At 40.8% G+C, this 22856-nt stretch overlaps 1 protein-coding gene across 2 annotated transcripts in view; it reads left to right on the top strand.

The window, feature by feature from the left end:
• Positions 1 to 22856, top strand: part of RAI14 (retinoic acid induced 14) — an 87762-nt gene that overhangs the window by 42702 nt on the left and 22204 nt on the right. Inside the window, exons 1-2 of one of the 2 annotated variants that reach the window (XM_085041741.1) lie at positions 348 to 470; positions 6616 to 6746. In XM_085041741.1, coding sequence (XP_084897867.1) covers positions 423 to 470; positions 6616 to 6746 — 179 coding nt within the window. In that variant the 5' untranslated portion in view covers positions 348 to 422. Of the gene's footprint in view, positions 1 to 347; positions 471 to 6615; positions 6747 to 22856 lie in introns of those variants that run through there. The other variant, XM_085041742.1, reaches the window with a different exon arrangement.

The raw sequence follows: 22856 nt of genomic DNA, 5'->3' as shown, positions 1-22856 counted from the left end.
GCTCCTTACCTACATACCACTGACTCCTAGGTTATAGTGTTTTCAGATAAGCCATTCTTTTGAGAAAAAACTGTCATCTGTTGTTTCAACTTCGAGGCATGTTTTGTTTAGTGAATGCCTTAAGTACAATAAGATTGTTCTTGTTTTTAAAAGTCCCTTGGGAACTCCAGCTCATGTGGACTTCTGTGGATGACCTTGTGATGCAGTGGTGTGCAGTGTCTTTGCTATGGGATTGTTTGTGACGCCAGTCTTTAAGTATTCCTTTCCTTTTCAGACACTGAGTTGCTGAGTTTGAAATTATCAGGAATTTCAATTTGCTACTCAGCTTCCCTGTAGTTCTGATTTCAGTGGAGATAACATAACTCTGTCTCCAGTACATTTGCAACAATGCAAGGTCACTTAAATCATCTCCTGTAGGCTGCATGCCAAAGATAAAGAAACAAAGTTGTTGCCAGTTAATGTTTGCTCAGGTATGTGCTCGTGGAAAATGTACAAGTGCTAAGTAGAACTATCACCTCTTGTTATATGTTATTTCTTGCATGATATGTGCTGGTAATCTCAGACAATTGAGGCTTAATATCCTGATATAGTGGTGATGAAAAAAAGAGTAGGTACCTTTTTTAAACATGTTTTGATTTGTGAGTTTCTCTTCTGGAAAGGAAATTGTTCACTTTGTGACAGAGAAAACAATGTGTAAAATAGGTAGTGCAAGCTTTAACTGTATAAGAAAATAGGCTTTGATGTGAAGGTTCCTCTTTGTGCTCAAAATCTGTCAACTTGTCAACATGCTTTTTGTGATCCCAAATATGAAGAATTTTTACTTGATGTTTTCAGCCCAACGAGTATGATAAGTACTTTATTAGTATCTTGCAATCATAAAATTGGCAATAAATTGTGCTTAGAAGGAGCTTACAGGAGACTTTGCAGCTCTCAGGGCAGTTGCTGTTGTTGTGGAGCTGCGGTTTTGAGCAGTCATCCTGGTAGGGATTACTGAAGGTGATGTAAGCACTCTGCTGGCCTGAGCATTGCCTTTTCTAATCACTAATCATAAACTGGTGATGTAGATCAAGTCAATCAAGTTCTCAGCCTCACTTCACTAACACTGATCACACAGTGCCCTGTGCAAGAGTGACTTTCCATCCTCAGCAAGGCCTTTTCATCCTCCTTCCTTCCAGCTCCTTTCTCAGGTTCCTGTGTGTTTCAATATGAAAAACACTGGACTGTTACCAGAGAGAAGCTTCTGAGTAAGGCCCTACAGCACACTTTTCCATGTGAAAAATGAAAATCAAGAATAAAAAGCCTGCTTGAGAGGGATGTTCAATGCCACCTGATTGGATTTTATCATGCCATCCTTTCAGCTATCAGTGTTGTATCTTAGGATTTGTTAGAGATGACAGATTATCTGATCCCCTGCACATTAATAGGAAAATATTTAATATTTTTAGGCATGACTGAAAAACACTTGTTTTATCAGAAAGCTTACACTTCTTGAGCTTTGATCAGATTTACTTTGTCTCTGCCTATACTGAACAGTATACACATAAAAAAAAACCACAGACAAGCAACAGACTAACTCTTCTCACTGCCCCAAACCTGAAGAAGTACTCAGTGGAGCACTGGCTGTGGTCTGTGAAGCTGAAATATGTGTTTCATCAATTTTGCATGTGTTCACAAGCCATTGTTATTGCAAAATGTTAATTGTTTGAAGGAAGGCTGTTGATAACTGTTTGGCATGTGGCCCACAGGACTGGGAGGTGTGTGTAGGGTGGGGGTGGAGGTCAAGACAACTCACATGTGCAGTCTTTTGCAGGATTAGATTCTTCCAAATTCATTACATATATGTGTTTACGCTGAGATGCTCAGGTTTGGAGTTTTTTACTTTAGTTCTGCATACTCAGTTGACTGACTTGCATATTTGCAGCAGTCCTAACATAAAACAAGCAAAAAAAAGTCCAAACAAAACAAAAGAATCTCCAGCTTCATTGCTGATGAAAAGTACCTGCTTAGCTATTGGTTTTTTCACTCTTGTGCTATAGTAATGATTTTTGTCAAGACCATACTGCTGTTTTGTGTTAACCTTGGGTTTGAAGTGCTCTGCGTGGGTTGGTTGGCTGAGAACGTTAGATGTGGAGACTTCTCTGACGTAAAACACTTTCATGTTACCTGGAAGGGTGGTATAGGAGAACTGAAACTTCCCCAGGGCTGTTTGGTGGATGGTGCTGTGCTGTTTGGATGAGATCTGAAAGCCAAGGGAAGTGAGGAGTCTTGTGATAGAGGGGGCAGGACGTGGCTGAAGAAAGGACCTTACGAAAATGTCTGGGAGGCTTGGAAAAGTGGAATGGGATGGTTTGGGAACTGCAGTGGAGGAAGCTTGATGCAGTGGGTTTATGAATTCAAGGTGTCCAGTAGTGCTGGCCATCCTGTACTCCCGGCAGGAGAGAGCATCTCCCATGTGGATGTTTTCCAGGACAGACAAATGCTGGTGCTGCAGGATGGGTGTCAGTTCAAGGTGAATTTTACACTGAACAGCAATGGGGAGTACCCATGGTTTGCATCATCCCGACAGAAGTTACCTCCCAAGTCTTTGGTGTATACTTGATGATGTGTTACTGGTGGGGTCAAAATGAGGCTAGTATTACAAGAGATTCCAAAAATATGTGTAATGCAACAGTCTGTCGCTTCCTCTGTTCAGAAATCTGTGTTTTCTGATCTGCTGCAGGCAGTAGTGCCTTTGCAATTTTTGATTGCATGAGACACTTTAAGAGCCCTACTTACTTAAATGCCTCCTACTTTCTTGCCATAGCCTGGGTACAGTGTCTTTCTGGGCTCGTATGTATTCTCTGTCCTTCTAGATTTTTCTTGCCCTGAAGAACATGGACAGTAGGGCTAGCATTCCATGTTGAAATGGGTGTTTTTGAGAGTGTATTGCATGCCATTTATTTCATTAGCTGTACCTTTAACTTTTGGAATGCGTTGTACAATGCTGGCCTTTTGAGCACAATGGGAAAGAAAAAAAACAGTTTGATCCTATCAGAAGAATACTTGAACAACAGTTGATGCCTGCATACTTGTTTCTTCTGTGTGAACAGATTTATGCATAATTTCATTTCGAAAATAAAACGAGATCTGTAAACAGATTTATGTAACTTGTATAAAATTGACATTTCAGCTACAATAGTGACACAACATGGATGCCTTAGAATGGAATCTTTATTGCTTTAATGAAAAGATGAATGACTTCACATGAGCAATAGAGTGTAATGGCTTTTAAACATGTTAGGTAGAACACAGATATTTTAGTTTATAAGTAAGAATAACTTGCAGTGCAGTAATGAAGAGAAATCCCCTGTATCCTTTTTGTTTTCCAGGAGCAAAACAAAACTTCCACTACAGTAATGTTATAGATGTTAAATGTGCAATTGCAAGACCTAATAAATGGATTTAGATGTTTTACAACCTCTAAAATTACTCATTCCTTTAACATCTCTGAGTCACAATGCTTGAAAGAAGAGACACTAATTAGATAAAGAACTGAAAACAGGAATCTAAAATGACTGCCAAATACAGATCTAGCCTAGCCACCAGCCTCTACCACTTTCCTCTAAGAAGGAAAAGGAATTAATTATCCAGTTCTGTGTGAAAAATAAAGAAATGTACACTGATAGCTTTTCCTTGACATTGAGATACATCTGATGTTATCTGAGTGTTTTCAGGGTCACTTAATGGCTTGTCTAAGTTCAGTTATAATTATTTCTCAAGTATGAGGGAATCTGTTTAGCTGTACAGATAAGCAGGCAGCAGTTTTTAATTGAGGCATCATTAAGTCTTTCCTTAATTTTGTTTGTGTGTGTTCATTTTTGGGTACCATAAAGGATACGGTTGAAAACTAGAGTAAAGAGCATTTGCTCTTGTAAGAGTGATTCCATACATCATAAAATGTTTTACTGTTAGCAAGAACATTGCTCTGCATCATCAGAGTTACTTGCAGAACACTCCTTTCAATATCTGTGTGTCTCCTCAGTGAAGCTTCCATTCTGCATAAATACTGAGGGGTAATGGGGGACCAAACTGTGTTAGTTCCTCTTTGGTCTGGGATTTTAATGATAGTGTAATTACAGATGGATGTAGTTACCTCAGCAGCTTCTCAAAGGGGAAATTGACACTTTAGATCTGATATTTCTTAAATTTGAAAGTCAGTATTAGTGTGATTACTTGCTTGTACCAGAACACTGAATATTGAATTATATGTCAATAACGTTTCAGTTTAATAGCTGACTATTGAAGGAATATTCATTAAACTGCTTCTTGACGGTGTGACCATTTCTGTACTCTAAAGCTGAATGTTCTTCTGAAAGCTGTTCTGCCAAGGATTTTCAGCAGGCCTTAATCTTAACATTTTCCTGTAGTTAATTCTGTTTCATGTTTCAGAAGTAAACTGATGATTTCATGTCAGGAAAAATATCTTAAAAATGTGTTGTGCTTTTTTCTTCGAAGTATGGGTTAGTGTTGGATTGGACATGTGTATGTGGTGTGTGTAGATTATCATGCTACCTGCCATCTCTGTCTGTCTTTTCCAAGGTACAACACACACACACACACACACACACACACACACACACACACACACACACACACACACACAGAAAAAGTTTTAAAAAAAGGTGCAGAAGTTAGGTGATTTTTTGGTAAGACTGGTTTAAAATTTCTTCATATGACTGAATAGTAAAAAATGCTCAGAAAGAGGTCAAACTCCAAAACAAAAGGCATAATATACTGTCAAATAAAGAGTGTTAACTTTAGAGGTTTTTATTTACAAGTAAGATACATTTTTTTTTTAACATCTGCTTTTAATAATAGGCTGCCTTTAAAGCATGAAATTCCCCAAATGCAGAATAGGCAATGAGTCTCATTTTGGGTGGAGAGCCTGCTGCTTGGCTGGCCCACTCATTGTCATGGAGTCTAAATATTGCTCAGGGAAACAATTTTTTTTTGCTGATGTAATTAGTGCTCTAGAGTCTGTAGAAGTTTATTGCAGTGCTATAAGGATAAAGACTCTAACCTCCTGGATGTGCACTGACCCAGCAGTCATTTTACTGCCATAACAGACTGCAATTGCTCTGTCTGCATGCCAGTTCCTTTGACAGAGCTGCCATTCATGCTCTTGGTTCCAGGTGGTGTTCTTTCAGCTCTTGTCTGTTCTCCTGCACTCTCCCTATTTATTATTGTTGCTGTTATTGTTTATTAAATAACTTTTAACCTGAACACTTTCCCCCTGTTCTGGTTTTTCACAGTGTGAACAGTCTGTGGAGTTAGTTCACATTAACATGCACATCACACACTTTTCCTCACAAGCTCAGACAGAGAAATTTTTGATGTATCTGGAGGAAAAAAAGTCTGTATAGAGTTTCAGGACAAAGTGTTATGGTGGAGGGGAAGGGAGGGCGTTATTTAGTATTTAGGTTTTTTAGGGGAGGTGACATTTATTGAGTATTTCTCAAGGTGGACATTAATATGAATTTAGTAGTAACAGAAGTTGTGTGCAAATCAAGTGCTTATGAACAGGCAGTCAAGCTGGGGGATGAGCTGACTAGTGTCAAAGAGAAAGCCACAGACTGTTGAAGATAACTCTCCTGAGTGTGGTAGGATACCAACCCTGGTTCAAATGCAGCTTTTAACTGCACCATACTGCTTTTGCTGGAGACTGAACACTGTTGTTAGTCCAGATTAGAATGCATGTATCCACCTTTTGACTCCTTTTCCAGAGCTCATTGTGCTGTGATCACATGGAATACAGAAGGTTAACTGTCCTCTGTTTTCTTAGGATCCTGCTAGATTCAACTTGGAGGACTTTTAGAGGAAATGGAAATAGGCTTTTATCCTGAGTGGTCAGAGGAGGAGAGAGAGTCACTGAGTTAGGAAGTCATGTCCTATTCCTGACTCAGCTGCTGAAAGGGATCAAAAAAATTCAGTGGATTAAGTTTGGAAAGATCTGAAAGTAGGGTGGTTTTCTTTTCTTTCAGTAGCATTATGTGAGTGGTTTGTTTGTTTGTTTTAAAGACAAATGAAGGGAATAAAAGCTTGGTAAAGCTAGTTACAGTCTGCAAAGGGCAGTCTCTTAACCCATTACCTTCTACAAAGTGTAAGCTGGAAAAACCTTAAATGTGTAAAGTTTTGGCTGGCTTGTATTGTTAGGGTGGGGTCTGGATAAGATGAGGCACCTCATTGCTTATCCGTGTGGTATATGTCTTGAAGGTCCGGTGGGGCCAGTACAGCTCTGAAATGGAAACCAGGACTAGAAAAATAAAGGAGAAATTTTTAAAACACACTAAGAAAATATGGATTTTTTTTTTCCCCCTGCACTACTCATCTACAGAGTTTCCAAGTTACAGTTCATCTTCAGTCATCACTTAGGCCCTGGCTTAAGCCATTGAATCCTTTGGGAACCTGTACTGCGCAGCTTGCAGGTTACTTTTATGTGGCTTTCCCTGTGACATTTCCTTGGGTTGGGCTTTTTTTTAAGCTTTCTATCATGATAAATGTATGGAGGATCATTTTGGAGAGCCTGTGCACAGTGCTGTACTGATAATATTTCTCCTTTCTTTTCCTTTTCCTTAGACCAATGAGTGGAATAAGAACGATGATCGGCTGCTGCAGGCGGTGGAGAATGGAGACTCTGAGAAAGTGGCTTCACTGCTGGGCAAAAAGGGAGCCAGTGCCACCAAACAAGATAGTGAGGGCAAAACTGCGTAAGTCCAACCTAAACTTGTGTTTTAAGCACCAGGGAGGGGAAAGACCCAGTCCTAGATGCCCATGCCACTTCTGTGAATTAAAACCCAGATACAATCCTGGAAATGAAGGTTTCTTTTTCTTCTGAAGCACAACATATTCTGGAAAGCTCCTTTCTCATAGTCTTTATGTGTAATTCTGCATCTAGAGTGCCATTTCAAAATCACAAACCCATTAAGGTAACTTGAAGGTTAACAAATTACTGGGTAGATTGGGGCCATTTTAGGACAGAGTGCCTTCGAATTTCTTGGCACACTGCAGAGCGCACACTCTGAAAGGTGTACATCTTTTGGGCTATTTTTTCCCATGGACATTATTTTAATAAGGCAGAAATTAAGATGAATTTTCATCCTAATGGGTTTGTCTGAACTGAAACTATGGTGACAGAGTTTTAAAATACTGCAGATGCTAAGGACTCACTAAGTGTTCCTTGTTTTGGTTGAAGTATGGTAACGAAAGTTTTGTGTAAACGAGGTTCCTTTTGTGCTCTCAATGTATTTCATATATACCACTTTTGTCTTCTGTTCTTCCTCTTTTTTCTCCTTTGAACATTCTGGACAGTGGAAGATAAAAGATTCCAGGAAGAAAATTACAGCCAAAAGATTGCTATCCTTAAACTTTCTTTCTTATAGCACAGAAAGATGATTAAGTGGGTAAATGACAAATAGTCATCCCATGACAGAACCAAAACCTTCATAAAATTCTGGATAGATGTGGACACAGGAAGACAGTTTATGGTCCTGGGAAGGGCAGCACAAGGCAGTTTATACCAAACTATAAGTTCTAATAAATTACCTCTGGGTTACATTTATTGAGTCATACCCTGCTTCTTTCTTGGTCTGGTTCAATTTCCTACATCTGCTCTATTTCTGCTCCACATCTGAAGAAACTGAGTGATGGATTGACTCATAATGACCTGTAATTTCTTACAGCAGAAGTCCAAGTCACCAATTACGTCAAGTGGGCTTTCTCCTCCATACTTTAATAGGTTTTTAATTTTTAAAAGTTGCATACATATGTTTTTCTTTTGGCTGTTGAATCTTTGGAATTATGGCTATATTTAGCATTTCATGTTTTTACAATCAACATTAACTCCAGACCTAGATTCTTAAGCTCCTCTTAAGCTGCACTCTATGCAGTGTATCCAGTGTAACACCTAGTCTTCAAATTCCAGGTATAAACCAATACTATGAATTTTTCTACAAAACCACCCGAGACTGAATTTATCAGGATCTCTTAACTCTAAGAATGTATCTAGGTATTGGTGCAATGATTTTTTGGCTTTACATGGATGCAATAAAAATCTCCCATTTTCACTCTTTATTTACAGCTACTGAGAAGTCAGTAGCCATATATTTATATGAATGATGCTGTTAGTAATAATGCAGTTGCAAGTAGTTCTTTCAATTGCTTGGAACAAATGTGAGTTAGTCCTATAAAGATCTCTGGTTCTCCTTGTTCTGCATGCTCATTTAACTGTCATTTACTTTTAATTTTTTTTTTTCTGTTGTGGTTTAAAAGACAGCTTGAGAGAGAACAAAGAAAAGTAGCTCTGCTGTGATGCAGAAATACAGCATGTCAACTCTCATTCTTTCTTTCCTAGTGCTTTGGGAAATTTAGCAGACCTGTTCAGGTTATTTCTGTCTCCATTTTGAAAGATAGAGACTGACAGGTGTAGAAGCAATGACACTGACCTAGAGAGACGTAGCTACCAAAGATGGCCGAGAAATGTTCTCCAGCATGGCTTATTAATACTGGGCTGTGTCTTGTTTGTATTTTTATCACTCCAGAGTACTTTTTTTGGTGTGTATAAAATGGAGTTCAGCCATCATTTCTGTATATACTTGTTTCTCCTGTGTTTGCAGTGTGATGCCAGCGCTTCATTCCTGCTGTGTGTCTGGGTGGCTCACACCACTGTTTGTCTGACCCCAGAAGATCTGCTCCGAGGCACAGACCCTTCTGCAGCCCTGCACTGAGCTCTGTTGGTGTGCTGCAGGAGCATGGTTTGTTAGCTACCCTGTCTGTAACATCAGCAACTCCAGTGCTGGGAAATTGCAATCTGCACAGGATTTTTTGGTGGAGCTGTCCACCCTTGTGCTCAGATTTCATAGAATCGTAGAATGGTTTGGGTTGGAAGAGACTTTAAAGGTCATCTCATTCCAATCCCCCTGCCAGGGGCAGGGACACCTTCCACTAGACCACATTGCCCAAAGCCCCATCTAGCTTGGCCTTGAACACTTCAGGAATAGTTCTTCCACAGCCTCTCTGGGCAACCTTGTCCCAGAGAAGGGACACCTCACCTCGTTCACAGTAAAGAATTTCTTCCTACTACCTTGTCTAACTCCACCCTCTTTCAGTTTGAAGCCATTCACCTTGTCCTACCTCTACATGCCCTTATAAAAGGTCTCTCCCTAGATTTCTAGTAGGTTCCCTCCTGTAGGTGCTACAAGGAAGGTGCTACAAGGTCTCCCCAGAGCTTCCTCCCATGAGCCTTGCACATGGAAAATAAAGCAGTGATTGGTGACAGCCGGCATGGCTTCAATAAAGGCAAATAGTACCTGACAAATCTGTTGGCCTTCTGTGGTTGGGTTACAGCAGTGGTGCCTGAGGGAAGAGCAACAATGTCATTTGCCTGGACATGTAGAAAGCATTTGACACTTTGACACTGTCCTGCACAGCACTGCTGTCTCCAGCCTGGAGAGGCATGGTTCTGTGGGATGGACAAATGCTCCAGGTGGGATCTTCTGAGGGCAGAGCAGAGAGGCAGAATCACCTCCCTTGACCTGCTATTCACAGAATTCTTTTGATGCAGAGCAGAATACAATTTCTGGGCTGTGAGCTGACATTGTTGGCTTATGTCCAGCCTCTTGTCCACACATCCCCAAGCCCTTCTCAGCAGGGCTGATCTCTGTCCATTCTCTGCCCAGCCTGTGTTTGTGCTTGGGTTTGCCCTGAGCCAGGGGCAGGACCACCCCTTGGCCTTGCTGAACCTCATGAGGCTCATGGGGTTTCACTGGTTACGTTTTAGAAAGTTGTCTGCAGTGCCATGTGGGAAGGGAGCTCTTTAGATGAGTGGTCTATTGATCCCTGTGAGTTTGTATTGATGCATTTGTTTACATAGTTAGGTTGAAGCTGAACCAGAAGAACGTGATGGATTCAATTATGTAACAGAGTGCTTAATGTGATTAAAGACTTTGGAATGTGCCTGAAAACAAAAACAAGAAACAATTACACATTGCAATACAGGTTTCTTAGCTCCACCATTGTCTATTCCCTTAAGGTGTGACATGTTTCTTTAAAGACTTTTCTTTCTCATTCTTTTTGCTAAAAACCCTGCAAACAAAATTTTCAATACTGTCCAGATTTTTTAAGCTATAGTAATATAGTATATTATTTTGAACAGAAGGTGGAGGAGATCATTTTTCATGCTTTGAGAGGTACTTTAAAGTTTTTATTTCATAATCAGATGGTTTCCTATTATGAAGTGCTTGCACTGAGAGGAACAGAGGCCAGAACTGAGGATTTTATCTATTTGTCCTGTTGAGTACTGTATGTATCATCCCAGTGAATCCTGCTATGGTGTGCTGCAGCTCTGGCTCAGTTTTGGACATTACCACCTAATGTCCTTTTTGTGTCCTCTTTAGTCCCTGTCCCTTAGGACCTTTACTTTTGGACTTGTTGACATGCAATAAAATGAAGATGCTTAAATTAATGAGGTCTAGGTACCTCATTAGTTTAAGGTATTAGTATTAAGGTAAGTATTTCTCAGAAATACTATTTACAGTTTTCATTTGGTTTAACTCCTCAGCAGTATCTCTTTAAAAGAAGGTATTTATAAAGTACCTTGTCAGAGTAATGAAATTATGGTTTTTTAAGATTTGCTTGACTTTCCACACCATCACCCTGCCTTTGACTAAGTTCTTTCTATAAACAATAAATCACTTTTAAGGCCATGGAGCAAATCCACCTTTGGCATAAGTTGACACAGTCCCATTGTTGCTCCCACTTACATAGCAGAGACTATTGCCAAGCATAGTTGTAATAGAACCTATCTGGAAATCTGACTCTGTCATTGTAGTCTTATTTTGCCAGATAGATTGGTTGTTTTTCCTTTTGGTCCAGCTTCCTTAAACAACAAAACGGGGCTTTCCAGCTTGGAACTTGATCATTTAAATCCACTTAAACTTAACAAAAAAGGGTTTTCAAAGAGATCCCTTTCAGGAGCGATAGGATTGGATTCATTCATGTGCTGCACTTTCCACAAGATCAAGTGTTCAAATGGGTTGTTATTTTAAGAAGCTACTGCCATTATTGAGGGGAAGTGGAGGGATGGGGGTGGGGGAATGATTTTGGAAAGGATTTATGGTGTACAAATGGTAGCACTTCCTTGTCCTGAAGTTATTTTGTCAGTGTGCCAGTCCATTACTGCCATGTTTGCATGTTTCTGCAAGGTACTAAACTAGAAATAAATGCTTTTGGCTATTAAGTAAAACAATAGATCTCTGTACATTTTTTTGAACTGCAATTGAATCAGCTGTTCTTTAATAAAACGACTGTGACAATAGTACAAAAAAGCTTTAGAAACCTCTGCAAATTTACTCTTTAAGAACTCTTTCACAGAACTATTGCCAATAGCTGTTAAGAGAAAGGATGTATTTTCATTTGAAAGAGAATGTTCATGCCTTGGAGGCTGAACTGAAAATAATTTTTGGAGCATATTCCAACTGCAAATACTTGATATTTATTATGTACATTGTATTCATTTTTGTTTTCTTCCTTTTGGATCTTACTGTATAAGGAGCTGGGGATGGGTGAAGAACATCACTTTTCAAAAAGTAGTTAGTATTTTAATTACCTTTGAGAGAGAATATTTCCTTGTACGTAATAATATTTATCTAAAAAGAAGCTATTGGAAGAATACATGGAATGATAGAATAATCTGAATAATCTGAGTTCCTTGTGGGACCCACAAGGAACATCAAAGTCCAGCTCCTGGCCCTGCACAGCACACCCCAAGAGTCACACCATGGGCCTGAGAGCATTGTCCAAACGTTTTGAGCTCTGTCAGTCTCGTGCTGTGAACACTTCCCTGGGCAGCCTGTTCCAGTGCCCAGCCACCCTCTGGGTGAAGAACCTTTCCCTTATATCCAACCTAAACCTCCCTGACACTTCAAGCCATTCCCTCAGGTCCTGTCACTGTCACTACAGAGAAGAGATCAATGTCTGCCTCTCCTCTTCCCCTTGTGAGGAAGTTGTAACTGCAATGAGGTCTCCCCTCAGTCTCATCTGCTCCTCACACAGCTTCCCCTTCAGCCCCTTCACCATCCTCCTGGCCCTAATTTGGATACTGTCTAATGGTTGAATGTAGTTTTTTATTGTGACACTCAAAACTGCCCCCAGCACTCAAGGTGAGGCTGCCCCAGAGCAGAGCAGAGCAGGACAATCCCCTCCCTTGCCCAGCTGGCACTGCTGTGCCTGATGCCCCCAGGACAGGCTTGGCCCTCCTGGCTGCCAGGGCATGGCTGGCTCATGTTCAACTTGCCATTGACCCAGAGCCCCAGGTCCCTTTCTTTGGTGCTGCTTTCCAGTCTCTCATTCCCCAATCTATCCACACAGCCAGGGTTGCCCCAGTCCTGAAGCAGAATCCTGCACTTGCCTTTATTAAACTCTGCATGGTTGGTGATTGCCCAGTCCTCTCATTTGTCATGGTCTCTCTGCAAGGCCTCTCTTTTAGGGAGTCAGTATCTCCTCCCAGTCATCTGCCAACCTACTTAGTATCCCTTCCATTCCTGTGTCCAAGTCATTTATGAAGATGTTGAAGAGCACAGGGCTGAGGCTGGAGCCCTGTGGAACCCCACTAGTGACAGGTCCCCAGTCTGATGTCACCCCATTCACTGTAACCCTTTGTGCCCCACTCGTGAGGCAGTTGCTCATCCATGACTGGATGTGTTTATCCAGCTGTGAGCTGGACACTTTGTCCAGAAGCATCCTGTGAGAGACAGTGTCAAATGCTTTGCTGAATTGCAAGAAGATAAAAATAACATTAACCTGCTTCCCTTGATCAATTTCTTGGCTTCATGGGTCCTTGTCATGAAAGGAAATCACATTTGACAAGCAGGACTTTTCCCTCATGAAGCTGTGCTGGCTGTGAGAAGTGACTGCATTGCCCTTTAGTTGTTTTTCAATACCTCCCAGAATAATCTTCTCCATAACCTTAGCAGGCACTGCAGGGACAATGGCAGGACTGTAGTTTCCAGAGTCTTCCTTCTTGCCATTTTTGAAAGCTCAGACAATATTAACCAGCTTCCAGTCAGCTGGGACCTCTCTGGATTCCCAAGACCATTCAAAATTCATCCAGAGAGGTCTTGTGATGACATCAGACAGCTCTTTGGGTATTCTCAAATGAATCTTATCAGGCCCCACAGATTAATAGGGATCCAGCTGGAGCAGCAGATCCTGCACAAGTTAATGGCCAACTGAGCACTGGCCATTCTTGCAGCCATGGTCCTCCAGATCAGGTCACTGGAACCCCCTCAGCTTGTTGTCAGTGTTGAAGACAGACATTAAACATCTCTGTCTTGTCCATGTCCCTGTTTGTGAGGTGCCCATCCTTATCCTGTAACAGGCTGACCGTATTTCTGCACTGCCTTTTGCCATGAATATATTTAAAAATAACTCTTTCTGTTGTCCTGCATGGTTCTGAGCAGCTTCAACTCCAGCTGAGCTTTGGTCACATGAATTTTCTTCTTATAGTGGCAGCAGCATCTCTGTATTCTTCCCATATCACCTAACCTACACTACAAGCTGGACATAAACCTTCTTTTTTCACCACTTTTCCAAAGCAAGATCACTGCTTAGCCAAGCTGGCCTTCTGCCTCATCTGCTTGACTTCCTACACTTAGAATTCCCTGCTCCTGTGCCCTTAGGAGGTGATGCTTAGAAAGGGACCAGCACTGGTGGACCCCAGCACATTCAAAAGCATTTTCCAAAGGGTCCCTATTCACTAGTTCCCTGAGCAGCCTGAGGTCTGCTCTCCCCATGTCCAGGGCTGAAGGTTTGCTGGCACTTCTCCTCCAGACAACAGAGATTCTAAACTTGATTGCTTTGTGGTCTCTGGGGCGAAGATGACTGCCAATCTCCACTTCACTCACGAGACACTCCGTTAGCAAGCAACAAATCACCCTTGGGCAGCCAGCACCACACAGCCAGGGCATAACTCCAGTGGAGATTGCAGACTGCCAGTACACTGTTATGGCCTGATGGATGTCACACCATCACTGAGTGCTGCTGTGCCTAACGTGCTGCAACTTCAGTACCAACTGGATCCAAGGCAGCAGAAATTCAGTGTCCACCACTGACATTGCAAATGCCTTTTTCTCCATCCTTCTGGCAGCAAAGTGCAGGCCTCAGTTTGATTTCACCTGGAGGGGCGAGCAGTACATGCGGAACTGATTGCCCCAGGGATGGAAGCACAATCTGCCATGGGCTGATCCAGGCTGCACTGGAAAAGGGTGAGGCTCCAGAGCACTTACAGTACATTGATGGCATCATTGTATAGGGATGCACAGCACGGGAAGTGTTTTGGAAAGGAGAGAAGATAATCCAAATTTTCCTGAAGTCGGTTTTGCCATAAAGCAAAGTAAGGTCAAGGTCCCTGCTCTGGAAATTCAGATTTTAGGAGTAAAAGGGCAGGATAGAAGTCATCAAGGTTCCAGTGGATAGGGCCAACGAAATAGCAGTCTATGGCCCTACCAACCAGCAAGAAGGAAACATAGGCTTTCTTAGGCATGGTGGGTTTTTGGATAATGCATATTCTAGAGCACAGTGAGATTGTCAGCCCTGTCCATCAAGTGACATGGAAGAATGATTTCAAATGGGCTCATGAACAACAAGAAGCTTTTGAACAGATCAAACAGGAGACTGAGTGGCCCAAGAGGGCTACTGCATGGCCAGGGCAGGGCAGGATGTGAGGAATGTGCTCTACACTGCAGCCAGGGAGAATGGGCTTTCCTAGAGCCTCTGGCAGAAGGGACTTAAGGAGACTCAAGGACTACCTCTTGGGTTTTGGAGTCTGGGAACAGAGGATTTGAGGCCAGCTGTGCCCCAACTGAGAAAGAAATTTTGGCAGCTTATGAAGAGGTTTGATCTGCCTCAGAAGTGACTGGCACTGAAACACAGGTTGCCGAGCTGAAAGCCATGCTGCTGGCTTCAGATATCACTGAATGGGAGAAACAGACAATGCTCTGCCTCTACACTGACTTGTGGGTGTGGGCAAACACTCTGTGAGTGTGGCTGGACAGATGGAAAAAGACCAATTGGCAGTGCAGAGGGAAATCCATTTGGGCTGCTGAACTGTGGCAAGACATTGCTGTCCAGGTAGAGAAGTTGGTGATAAAAGTACATCATGTGGATGCCCACGAGTCCAAGGGTCAGGCTACTGACAAGCTGTACATCATTGATTTGATCTCTGAGAAAAAAAAAAAAAAAGTTTTAATTTACTTTTATCACAGTATTTAATTTATGATGCTCCAGATGGTCGCAATAATGTCAAGATTTCTGAATGTGGACAAAGTAAGACCACAGGGATCTCAACCTTTGTTTTATCTCCAGCCAACAGATGGCTGAAATCTGGTTCTTACTCCAAAATTTCTTGTAAAGTTTATTTCCATGGGAGATCAGAGTGTAAAAGCTTTTGTCTCTCCAAAACTTTTCTGAAGTTCTTTTTAGGTTCAAATCATGATTGTTCATTTCTTTGTCCCACCCCTCACCCCCCACACCCAAGCCCTGCAGCACTGTTAGGGATGTAGTTTAATTAAGATACTGATATTAAGTTTCCTGAAAAATTGCTTTCCACTTTAGACAAATGCTCAGAAATGCTAACGAAACTCTAGGCTGTGGTTGGATGAATCTGTCCACTGCCAGGATACTAAATTGGGCTAATTAACTTTCTATTACGTTCAGTGTGAGCTGATTGTAAATGTGTGGTGAGAGGGAATGATTTTATCTCCACAACAGAGGAACAATACTTCACTTCGATTTTATGATTTGGTGATACATGAAAAAATCCACATTGCCTACAAACATCACTATATTGACAATCATGCAGGCTTTAAATGAGATCCATGCAGTGGAATTTTTGATAGTAGTTTGTTCCTGGCTCTTGACTGAAACTGACCATTTCTGATAGTTTTGAGCACATGACCTCTCACTGAAAGTTGGAAAACTTCATGATCTAATTTTTAGTTCTTACTTATCTTTTTGACAGGATTTGAAATCAACAGCATCCAGGCTCTATTATACACATTTTTAAAGCAATTTTTATAAGACATTTTAGCATTTTTATATCTTCATGTTATTAGGAGGGGGAAAAAAAGGAGAAGAGGCCATCATCTGAAGAGACAGAAATTAATCATCTTTAGTTGGATTTCAGTTACAAAGATCCTAAACTTCTGGCAAACTGAAACTTTTTACTTTTATCTCTTTAGTGATTTCCTATGTTGTAAATCAAACAAATTCCATGTATTTAAAGAACAAACTCCCTGTTCCCTATAAAGTTCTCTGAGCATTGAGGAGCCTCCCTATGGGTTTTGCATCTTACACACGTGGGGCTTCGTGCAGATGATATCTAAAGTTCAAAGACTAAACAATCAGCCTGCAATTTCTTGTAGGAGCCAGCTTGTGTCTTCTGTACTATATTTGCTTTGCTCACACAGCTGATGGCTATTCTTAAGAACTGTTGTGTTTCATTGTCTATTAGCAGGGCTGTCATCTCAGAGGGAAGCAAATCCTTTCGTGAAGGGCGCTTGCAGTCGTGTTTGGGCAGCCTTTGAGCCTTCTGCCCATGGGCAGATTCAGCCAAACCTGTAATGCAGCACCAGACAGCTGCTGGAACTCCTGTTAAGGCAGCTCTACTTGCTGAGTTGCCAAATACCCAGATTTTGCCAGACCTGGCCAGCTTTCAGCAAGTTCCAGTCGCTTGGATCAGAGCACAGGCTGAATGGTTGGAAGTTTTCGTGTGCCTGTGTGCAAACAGCTGCAGTTTGGCTCATGGGCAGGCAAAGCCCATCCCCAGATCCTGTGGGGAATGTGCCTCTCATGGGTTGGGCCAGAATCAGCCTCCTTAAGGCTGGAGGAGACAGGGTTAAGGCTGCAGTTGTTTTTCAGATTTATATCTACCTAATGGGCTGCAGTTGTTTTACATGTTTTTCAAAGACTTATGCAACCAAATGAGCTGTATGTGTAGATTTTAATTATACCCATTGGCTGTTACTGGCTTAAAAATGTACTCTATTCTAGGAAGGGAAAGGGAACAGGCAGCCGAAACAGAGCAATGTGCAAATGTTGAATTTATTTAATTTGTTTTAAACTTCAAACTGAGGTCTCAGGCAATAGACTATGTTTCACTCTGTTTTCTGCTACCTTCTTTACAGGGGCATTCTCTATTAAGAAATTGCTGAAAAGTAGCTGGAAAGTAACTGAAAAATGTAGAAAAACTCTGAAGTGGCATTTTCCTGCACATGCCTGTGGTCCAGTCCCTACTCCTCTTCAGAAATAAGGAATCTTAAGCAGTATAGTTATTCTGAAATACAAAATAAAAAGTATGTTGCCATTAAATTCTGAAGAGTTTATAAATAATAACTAAGAGGTATATTAACCAGAGATCTAACATATTCTTATATGTTACAAGTAGATTAATCACTATGAGCACATGTTATTGCACTTGGGTTGCAATTATCCTGTGAAGTAAAAGAAGTTCACTTTGTACAGCTTCAAAAAAGATAAAAACTGAAATTTGAAAATTGAAAATCCAAACAGCTGCAAAGAGATGGGAAGTATTATGAGTGTAGGAGGTACAGAAACATCAAGCACAATATATAACCCTGGGCCATCCTTTGTCAGTGCTCCTCAGGTTCATAAGGATATCCGTGCTTGCCAGTTCTTGGAGCACTCAATGCAGTTCTTAAGCCTTGCTGGATTTTCATGCTACAGAAATACTTATTTTTAATAACCTTTGCTGAATTGTTCTCACTCTTTCCAGCCCTTTCCTGGCCTCTTGTTATGCCAACACAGTTTGGGATTTCGCTGCTCTAATACTCATGACTTTCCATAGACTAAGGTGATTATTGGCAATTGCTGACCCACAGGCAGCAATACCAAGTGAGTTGTGTTGGAGGATGAAGGTCAGGGGAGACAGTATTGCTCACATTTTTGGGCTTAATTTGAACTCTCATGGGCCTTGAAAGTGCTGCAGGTGGCTAGCTGGTTTTATCTAGCTTCAGGAAGCAAGTCGTCTTGACTTGGGCACATCCCTGGTATCCTGCATCTGATTTCACTCTGTGCTAAAAAGATGTACCAGAAGGTGTGTATATTGACAAGGTACTTGGACTTTTTATGTGGGATGTGGTGTTAAAGGAACTATCAGAAGGAATCTTCCTTATTTGTTTGCCTTCCTTATCCCTTGGTACTTGGCTTTGGAGGCTTAGCCACACTGCACAGATTTCTGGACTCTTTAAGCTTTCTGAGGCTTCATTGTTGTACTTGGTTAATTCTTCTGCCCTAGAACTCCAAAAATAAAAGAAGTATGTCAAAGTTTCAGACTTTCTGTCAACACCTAGGAGTGCCCTGAAGCTTCTGCTTGCAGAATCTCTGTTGCATTTTGCTGACATTAGTTACTGAGGAATTTTAAAAATAGACACTGTGCAAGAAACTTTATGTGATAAATCTAAATTGTGAGCATTTACGTTTACAATTAATGGTACAAGGAAGGAAAGTCCATACATTTCAGACTTGAAGTGGGAGTTTCTGTTAATGTGGTAATAGAGTTTGCCAAAGAAAACTGTGTATGAAAATGGAACTGCTGGAGCACAACCTGAGAATGAAAAGTACAAAGCTGCTGGGGATCCCAGAAATATCTCTGAAGAGCAGCTGGATGGATATTTTGCTGAGTTTGAAGGCTAAAATCAGGAGTCTGTAGCTTGCCAGCTCCTGTGTTGCATTATACAATCACTTCTTTTCTAATAAGAGAACAGCTTTTAAAGAAGCTTGCCTTTTTTAATGTCCTATAGCTCGAGTTGTGTATGATTGAAAAAAGATTTCTCATGCTACAGTGCGAAGATGAAAACTTTATATGAAAACGGCATTTGTTTTGGTTTCAGTGGTGGTTTTTTTTGATTTTGTTGTTTTTCAGAAAGCTGTCCCAGAATGTATGCTAACACAAAAGTGGCATGTAGGGTTTTTACCAGAGGGTTCTGTGTGCATTGGGGCAGGGCAGATGCCATCTCATGTTAAAACAGAAGGACACAAGCTGTATGCAGCACTTCATTTTGCAGTGGCTGTTGCTAAAGGGGAGAGGGAAAATAATCTCACACAGCTCCTAGGAAATCCATACCTGCCTATGTCAACTTCTTAATATCCTGCACGGTACTCACTCTAGGAGTTGGTTGCTGCAACTTATTAATTGAATGTTTAAAACTCTGAAAACACAGTTTTCCAAGCTTGTACTGGTGCCAGCTCTGATTTGAAAACAAAATGTATTTCCTCTGTTTTTCCTGAGATGATTTTTGCACTCTTTTGGCTGCATGTATGCGAGTGACAGGATAATGACATGCACTGCCACTGTTATTCAAAAGCCACATTTTTGACACTTACTCTTGGGAGGAGATAAAATGGGTGCAGTGTGAAGTTGTAATTTTTATTTGTTAAAAGAAAATAATAAAAAACTCTGAAGAACTACTAAGTATTGATAGTGATTACCTGTAGCTGTCTGATTTTCTTTTAAGGCAGTCTGATCTGCCAAATATCTGTATGGCTCCTCCATAATTAAATGACTGGTTCTCCCTAAGATATATATTGTCTCAAATGAATGACAGCATCTTGATAATGCAGTCAGGAAAGGATGAAGATACTTTTGACTTCCGTAGTGAAACATTCATGGTTTAATCTTAGGTTTAAGGTGAAATTCTTCATGCTGCTCCTTCCTTTTCACAGACGGACTGCCTCTGTGTTGTGTGATGAAAGAGTGGAAGTCAGCTTTGTGTTTCAGCTGGTTTTGTTCCTTGTGTCAGCTCACCAACCACACAGGTACCTGCCTACCTGTGCTGGTGCAAGGAAGAAGCAGAACCCAGAGAAGGCTTGCAGAGGAGGCAGAAGACACCTCCAGTTTCAGAACCATTCTGGGACTTTCCCAATAATTTAATCTGAAGGTGGTAATTTTTCTATTATTAGGTTCAGGGTGTGTCAAAAAGGGCTTGCTTTCAAAATTGTTTTAATGCTGATAAAATCTCAAGCCCTTCACAGATCAGTAAACTGTACTCTTCTACAGTGACTTGTCATGGTGCTACACGTGAGAGGATGCCACAGTGGACTTCCTCCTGTGTGACACCAGGTATTTTCTTCATGCACAGAATGTACTATGCTAGTGGTAGCTCACAGCCCTTTCTCCTTCAAGTCAGGTCTTGACAACTTTGGTGTTTCTGCTGCTCAGCCTGTGATGGAAAGGAATCAAAAGCCAGATATAATATACTGTATTTATTGTGGCTGTTGTTATTGAAGGAGGAGTTGAGGCCTTGAGGGATAGCACTGTAAGCTAGGTGCTGCTTCTAAAATACAAAAAAGCTCGAGTCAGTTCAGAAAGTCAGCCAGGTTATCAGTAAGTCACTTTGTGGCTCAGATATCTGGTGAATTGCTTGCCTGTCTGATCTGGCAGTAGCAAAGTCTTCCACTTCTATATGGCTTTTTTAAATCAGCAATACAAGGTCTCTAGGCAGCTCTGTATCTTTATTTTATCATTCTTGTTTGTTTGTGTGAAGGTATTGGTCAGTTGGGAAACCATAAATCATTAAACTGTTGGCAGGCAAGTTAGACTTTTTAAAAGTCAACAAAGGGTTGCAATCCATTATAAAATTAAGAGGAATGATCTGCTTTGGGGAGGGATGTTTTTACTCAAAATAAACCTTGACAATGAGTGTATATGAGTTCATAGTGTTTTTCAAACATTCTTGCACTTAAAATATTTTCAGAGCACTCAGATTAAAATGACAGAGAACAATAGTATTATACTCTTGCATATAAGTTTGACTGGGTTCCATGTTTCTTCATATAAGTTTGACTGGGTTCCATGTTTCTTATAATAGGAAATAGCAAATACAATATTCACTCAGCATCCATAATTCAACCATGTTCTTTATTTGCTTTGGATTTTGGTAAGTAGTGTGTTGAACTACTTTCAGGCCCTGGAGAAAATCTGTGTTAAAGAGAATGTTAATTCTGCCCTGAAAAAACTCTGGAGCATGACCTTGCCAAACAGAGATTGAACCCTCTGATTGGGTGTCATTTTTCTGCTTTTTCCCCCCTGTTTTTCTTTTCACAGATGAAAATTTCCTTGTCAGAAGGTTACTGTCTTAAATTAAGACTTGATATTTATTTTTTCTGATTTTATCCTGTTCCACTTTACTTTTGTGGCACTTCCCCTAGATATATGGACCACCCAGTTGTTTTAAGCCAGCTGTCAAAATAACATCCAGTAAGAGGATTTGCAGGAAGTAGCTGTGCAAATGGTTGAGCAGAGAACCTGAATATAGCAGATCCATGTCTCACTGCTAATACCACCTTGGCAATTGCCATCAGCTACAGTTTTACAAGTCTAAACCCTAAATATGGATTATTTCTGTTCTTCTACTTATGGTGCAATGATTTGTAAAGAAGTGTTCTATGTGAGTTGAGTAATAAAAACGATAGTCCTTTCTCATTTGAGTTAGACTAACACTTAAATAATTTCTGAAAACACTCATACTTGGTCTTTTGGCGCAAAAACTGGCTCCATCTTGTGCTTTGTCTGTCAGATGCTGGTTAAAGAAGTCTTCGTTCCCTTGCTGGCTTAACTTTGTAACCAAAATGTAGGAAAGTCCTTTACCCTGGATAAGAGATGGGCTTATTTAGGGCAGTTGTAAGTGCTTCACCAGTTGGCATCTCCTATCTGTAAAAAATCTACTGCTTCAGACTAGTTTAGGGATGTCATTCACAGCTGTGCTCTCTGTTCAGTCTTAAAAAGCATCTATCAGTGTGGGATTTTTATCTGAGTAACATTTCAGGTCAAGAAATTTGAGGTCTTGACAAGATTTGGAGGTCAATCTTGTAGTTGTTTTCCAGTTGACCCTGAACCTCATGAAATGAGTTCACTCTTACTCTCAAGGCCTGTTTACTCCAACTGGGCTTTGCATTTCCCACAAAGAATATAGTTTTTCACTTTATCTCATTAAGGACTGAAAAATTATGAGACCTGTACATTCCCAGTAGGAAGAAGCAGTGTCAACCAACTGACCTTTCATCTGCTGCAAAGGTGGGTTTTGAATGCTGACCTGCTTAATTTCTGAATGCAGTGAAAAAACCACTGGGAATGGTAGCTGTTCCTCTGCTGCACAGAAAGGTCTGGATGCAATAATAAAAGACCATCCTGCCCCTCAGGAAGAATAGAAATGTTTTACAGCAATAAAATGAATAAATCTCAAATCGGTTCAGGCTGGGCTATCAAGATGTAGCTCTAAGTGGTAATGACAGGCTTATCTATTGTGAGGGGAAAATGGACTATGTTGTAATGGGATTTTCAGCTGAATGAGAATCCAACTCACAGTGTGGCCCTTGATCCAAATCAAGCCTTGCATGTTTGTTTTTGTTTACCTAAGTCATTGCACAACCAGGAAATGGGAGGAAAAGTTGTTTGCTTTCATACCAAGCAAAGTTTATCCATGGAAGATGTAAGTAAAATGCACTACTCCTTAAGACATCCAGATGGTGAGAACTCCAGTGTTTAGAAACCTGCAGCTTTTTCCTCAAATATTTTAGGAAATTATGTAGCTTGTAAAGAATTATTCTGTACTGAAATGAATGTCTACAGACTTCTTTGTTTCAAGAGCCTCCCTTGCTACATAGGAGTCCTCAGTATCTACTACTCAAGTGTTTGAGTTTGGGGTTTTCTTTGTTTGTTTTGGGTTGGGTGTTTTGTTTGTTTGGGTTTCTTGAATATAAAAAACAAAACATAACAAAACAGGGGCTATTAACTTCAGAATCAGAAT

This window comes from Lichenostomus cassidix, chromosome Z (assembly GCF_008360975.1).
Source record: "Lichenostomus cassidix isolate B80296 chromosome Z, HeHo_3.0, whole genome shotgun sequence".
NCBI lineage: Eukaryota > Metazoa > Chordata > Aves > Passeriformes > Meliphagidae > Lichenostomus > Lichenostomus cassidix.
This window is presented reverse-complemented; position numbering and strand designations above follow the sequence as displayed.